Consider the following 5962-nt stretch of genomic DNA (forward strand, 5'->3'; position numbering starts at 1 on the left):
CTATCCCCTCCCCAAAGCGGATGAACAACTTCATATTCCATTCCAAGAAGATGATAAATAGTATCTTAAATGCACGTCAACAAGCTATGTGGATTTATTGATGATGTGTAATTGTTATATTGGATAACTAACGGTTCCAAATTAAGGGGGGCCCGATTTGAGACTTGAGTTAAAGTTTGTGCTTTTTCATGGGATGAAAAAAAGTTCAAGCCGTAATCATCATTAGACCTAAAGTTGGTGCCTTTTTATGAGACAAAAAGAAGTTTGGGCCATAATCGTCATTAGACCTAAAGTTGGTGCTTTTTTAGGGAATTAGCCCCAAGGAGTCCGATTCATTTTTCTTGCTTTCTGAGGCGGATTGCAAGATAGACACGGAAAAAGACGGACGTGTACTTTGAATAGCTTTCTTCATTCTTGACCGTTCGGAATGAATGAGCTTTTTTCACTCGGCTTCTCACCGTGCGGAATTTGGCTCGGGCTCACAAAAAGAAAGCACGATGTAATGCAGAAGTCCGATCCATCCGCAAGAGGTGTGTTCTTAACACCATCAATTCACGGAAACAAAGAATAGGAGAGATAGATTGATTTGTCTAAGTAGCGATGATATTGAACAAATTAATATTCGAGCAATTGCATAAAAATAAGGGAAGACATCGCTGAAGGTAAAGGGAAAAGAAGCTCGAAAGTGGAAATAGAAAGTGGGGGCAGGTGAAGTTGAGAGTGGCATTGGAAGCAACTCTCCCTTTATGTCTCACAAGAAAGTAGAGGAAAAATGAGTAGCCCTAAAATTAAAAGAACTAGGAGTGTTTTGAAATAATTTCTTGGGAAAAATCCAAAAAAGGCATGAAATCTTATTGTTTTTTCAACAAGGGCATCAAGTGAACTCTGTTTTAAATAATGGTCTAAAGTGATATAGTATGTTTCAATTAAAGGCCCGAAGTGCTCATAGTGTTTTACAAAAGGGTTTGGTTGGAAGGGCATTTTCGTCATTTTACATTTTAATTTTTTTGCTCATTTTCCTCTATTTTTTTTCCTTTTTTTATTTAAAAAAAAAAAGGGACTAAAAAAGCCACACAAGCGAGAGGGGCCGCCGGCCCACCGCCGATGGTGGATCGACAAGGGCGGCGGCGGCCGGCGAGGTCGCCAACCAAAGGCGAGGGTCACCAAGAGAGGGTCGAACCCTCTCCCGGATCTGTGCGAGATCGCCCGGCCCCGCCTGCATTAAGGGTCGCGAGTCGTCGCTTGGGATTGGGTAGGGGTCGCACGAACAGCGACACGACCTCGTGGCCGTAGTGGGTCGTGATTGAGAAGGCCGAGAGTGGTGTCGAGTCTCATAGAGGGCAACCGCGAGATCCTCTAGTGATGCGACGGCTCAAGGCACGGGGTCGGGTGCAGATCCGAGTTTCTCGAGCTCGGATCCGGTGGCAACGGGAGGGCGGGCCGACGATCGAACGTATGGCTGGTGGCGCGAGGTGGAGTCAGTGGTCGAGCGGGTGGTTGGTGGCGGTGAGCAGAGAAGGAGATAGGGGTCGGACCTCATCGAGCTCGTGGGTTCATAGGGCTCTCGATGTTGGGTGCAAGGGCTCGGAACGGTGGCAACGGCAGCGAGAGGCTCGGACCAACGGTCAAGAGGCGCAAGTGCGGGTGGGCTCAAGTGGACGGCTGGCTAGCGTCTAAAGATGGTGGGGGTGGTCGTCAAGAATGGAAGGAAAAAGAAGGAGAAGAAAGAAAAGAGAGTGGGAGAGGGTCTGGTCGCATGAGGAAAGAGAAAGAGAGAGTGAAGGGAAAAAAAAGTGTAAAACAAATTAAAAAAAAGTAAAAAAAAAAGAAGAAAAAATCAAATAAGTAAAAAGACAAAATTGCCCTTGAAATCAGCCCTTTTTTGAGATTGAATGACCACTTTATGCCCTTATTTGAAACAATATTCACTTCAAGCCATTTTTCGAGAAAATAAAAACACTTCGAGCTCTTATTTGAAATAAAGTTTACTTAGGGTTCTTATTTAAGAAACAAGAAGACTTCAAACCCTTTTTTGAATTTTTCCCTAATTTCCTTTCTCCCGGAATCAATAAATTAGTTCCTCTTGTAATCATTGAAATTTCTTCAACTTTCCGTCATTATTCGCTGTCATTACTAAGCTTTTGGTTAACTTCAATCCTTTCATTAAAATCATTGACGGAATGTCCTGACATGAACGGAATACCAATTCGCTAGCCGTCGAACCAAATATCATCATTGAAACAACACCCACAACGCCCCGTGATGCAAAAGACAGAATTTTTAAAACACGAACAAATCATCACAAGCAAAACAGTAAACAGAGGCATTCAAACAGAAAATGCATCCAAAGGCAGTTAGCTTTTATCAGAGAACAATGTCAAATTTTATATTCCGGAAACGATCGTTCCTAGGATATCTCTGTAAAGACTTCTATGAACCCTGCAAACCATTGCTGAATATGAAAATTCATACTGGTGTCGCATATAGCAACGCATGTCATGTGAGCACAGAGGAAGTACTAATGCCTATTTCATAACTAGGTCACGAATTCCATCATGAGTATCTCCATCAAATGCACCAGCTTAGATTCAAGACTTCACGAGAAAACAGCAATTTCTAAAGCAGAAAACAAAAAGGTAGCAGTCACATCCTTGGAGGAAAAATTCCCGACCCCTTCGTGATCATCGGATCATAAAAAGTAGAAATTCCGGCCGTTCGATCTATAACCTTTAAGATTTTGTGCTACTACATTCTGGTGTGGGAGTTACGAAGAGATACAAAGAATTAGAACCATTTAACACCCAAAGATCTGTCGCTTCATGGACCATAGAACTGCCCCAACAGACTTTCGATGTCATGCAACGAGTTCAGGAAAACATGTTGCTTGATGAATATATCATACTTGTGTCAATCGTGATAGTCTCTCATGTGAGTAGGGATGCTAAAGGGGATATGAATCAAGCTTTAAGCATCTAATCCAAAAAATGCAAACACAAAACACAGGCAACAAACATAATTGAAATGGCAAATCAGACTCGAACACTTAAGAATGGCACATCCAATCTACAATACCAAATAGCATAATAATACGCAACTGTCGAGAACCCCAGCTAACGTATTACTTAAAGTTCCGATCCTGTATGTCACCATTAAAAAGGGAACAAGGACTGTTGAAAAGAAGCAGGTCTGGAAAAATGAGAAGTCCCTCTATTTTAATTCCACTCACTTACCTTCCTTCCCAAAATCTTCAATGTCTAAGGACAAAAAAAGCACGACTAAACAGCACATTAAACAACAAAGGAAGCACAAAATAAAACTCTAAGCTGAGAACTCAACTGGAAACTAAGTTTACTGGGAGACACCGAGCCATTTTGAGAAGTTCTCAAACTCTGTGTAGTCACTATCCGAGATCATAGTCTGATACCATGCCTTCCCTGCAGACTTGATCGCAGCTGCCTCCTCCTATCAGGCACAAGAGAAATTGATAGGGCAAATCAAAAGGCTTAGATATAGTTGCACAGTTGAAGCATTTCTACTTGGGAAAAAGAAAGCTGCAAGCAATGGTCTAAGACCACAAATGATACATTGCCCCAATAAATATCTAGAGATGTGAATATAATAGAAGAATTTGAATGCCTACAAACTTGCAAAGCATCTCCAATAGACAACAGCAGGATAAGGACGCAGATTATTTAACCCTCTTATATATTTATTGCTGAGAGAGAGATGCCACCGTCAAGGTTATTGACAACTCTTGACAGTTGGTTGTTTTTGGAAAAGCGGCTAATGCAGAAATTAAATTAACAAGAGACAGCTGATATATATGAGAGCAATTATTCCATCACCACCTACGTTAATATGATATGCCCCGTACATAGCTCACTCTTTTCACCTTAGCAAGTCCCATGCATAGTAGTATAGCCCCAACTGTAGCTATTAATAAGTATCGTAATGAAATCTCTTAGCACAATGAATCCTACAGACTGGAAAGTAATTTAACCATTTGTAGAGTTGAATACCTCCCATATACTATCAGAGACCATGTAAGAATCACACGCAAGAAAAGAAAAATTAACATTTCTTTTTCCTATCAGATGCATTTTGAGTTTGATGACATGGGTCCATTTGCCCATCAAGTCTATTGTCTTCGAAATCTGACAACATAAGTAAGACAATTATGATTCCTATGGCACGTGGCTTGCATCCTAACTCAACACCAGATTGACAATCCATAAGACAACATGGTAAAGACATAAGGCAAAACCGCGGAAGATGTGGGCATGTATTGAGCGTCCAAGGAACTCCTGAACAAAAGCGAGTATCCATCCAAACCTTACAAAGGTCTACATATATACGTAGGGACATTATGACCATTACCGTTCCGCTACAGCATGCTCAGAAAGCATCAAAGTCCAGATATCAATGCCCACAGCAGAAGAGAAAAGTAATCGAAGACAAGCAAATGAAGGACGTACCTTGGTGATGGGCTTCCTCTTCTTGTCAAGCTTCTCCTTCTTAGCCTTCACACGCTGCTCCTCGGCCAACAGAGCCATCCTCCTCGCCGTCTTTGCGTACGGGTTCAACCTCAACATGGTGTTCAGATTCTTCAATGGATTCTTCTTCAGAGGGGCCCTCTTCACGTCCTTCTTGATTGGCCTCACCACGGACTGAACCTCATCCGAGTTGATGATCCTGGACAGATCAGCATTCACCATCTTGGATCTCGGCAACAGGTACCCCTTCTTCTTCTCGGATGGCTTATCGAAAGACCCAAAGATCGAATCCAGCTTCTCGAAAGCCGACTTGGTCCAGATAACGAACCTGCCTAGGTGCCCGCCCGGGGCGAGCTTCAGCAGATTGAGCCTATCGACATTGGCGACCTCCACACCGGGGATGTTGCGGAAAGCCTTCTCGATCTTGGCTCCCTCAGTGCCGTACACGATCAGAGGTCCCTTCCTGTTGATGTAGCGACGATTGCGCATCTTACCCTTGCCGGGCCTTATCCCCTGGCTGTCCTTGGCCTTCTCAGCATCAGCGTACGCGCCAATCTGCTTCAGGATCTTGATCGCGGCCGGAGTTTTCTCCACGCCCTCAGCAGAGTCGCCGATCACGAGGGGCATCTCTGGAACGGACTCGATCCTGTGGCCACGGGCCATCACGAGGGAGGGAATGGCGGTGGCGGCGATGGCAGAGGCGACGGCATAGCGCCTCTGATTCACGTTGACACGGCGATGCCAGCGGCGCCAGATCTTGGTTGGGGCGAACATGCGACCGCCACGGCACATGTTGCCGAAGGCACCCTGGCCGGCGCGGTGGGTGCCGCCGCCGGGGACGCGAGGGATACGGGAGACGGCACGGCCGGTTCCCCAGGACTCGGCGGAGGTCTGGTGGCCGGCTTTCTTGGAGACGGCGTAGGGCTGGCGGGAGTTCTTCGAAATGTTGGAGTGGACGAAGGAGACGATGTCGGGGCGGATGGAGGCCTTCATGACGTCGGGGAGGGGAACGGTGACGGCGGAGTCGGTGGCCATCTCGCCGTCCAGGGATTGGATGGTGACGAGGGGGCGTGCGGCTGCGGCCATTTGGTGGCGGAGGGAGTGGCGGCACCGGGAGCTGAGAAAAATGAAGTGAAGATGGAAGCGAACTAGGGTTTTCGGGGGAGCATATATACGGAAGGGATGAGATCGGAATTACGGTCGTACCACTGAGGGTTTGGATCCAGTGCGGTGTTCATGGGCCTGAAGGTGGGCTACGCTTCATAGCCTTTCAAAGGGCCCAGCCCATCATTGTCGGTCGTAAATCGGTTACATGAAATAATTGTCGTAGTCCTGTCCGATGTGCGGTAAATTTACGTGCATTTTATAAATCTGCGGCATATGGTTTCGGATTACGAGAAAAAAAAAAAAAAGGATTTACGACGATATGTGACTTCATAGGCAGTACCCTCGAGTTTATCCGGCACATG

At 45.4% G+C, this 5962-nt stretch overlaps 1 protein-coding gene across 1 annotated transcript; it reads right to left on the minus strand.

The window, feature by feature from the left end:
• Positions 1 to 3095: 3095 nt before the first annotated feature.
• Positions 3096 to 5641, minus strand: LOC115749723 (60S ribosomal protein L4). The gene is made up of 2 exons (XM_030686661.2): positions 4476 to 5641; positions 3096 to 3462 (listed from the first exon to the last, which is right to left on the minus strand). The coding sequence occupies exons 1-2, from the start codon at positions 5577 to 5579 to the stop codon at positions 3349 to 3351; spliced, it is 1218 nt and encodes a 405-aa protein (XP_030542521.2). The 5' UTR covers positions 5580 to 5641; the 3' UTR covers positions 3096 to 3348.
• Positions 5642 to 5962: the final 321 nt, after the last annotated feature.

Source organism: Rhodamnia argentea, chromosome 7 (assembly GCF_020921035.1).
Source record: "Rhodamnia argentea isolate NSW1041297 chromosome 7, ASM2092103v1, whole genome shotgun sequence".
Taxonomy (NCBI): Eukaryota; Viridiplantae; Streptophyta; class Magnoliopsida; order Myrtales; family Myrtaceae; genus Rhodamnia; species Rhodamnia argentea.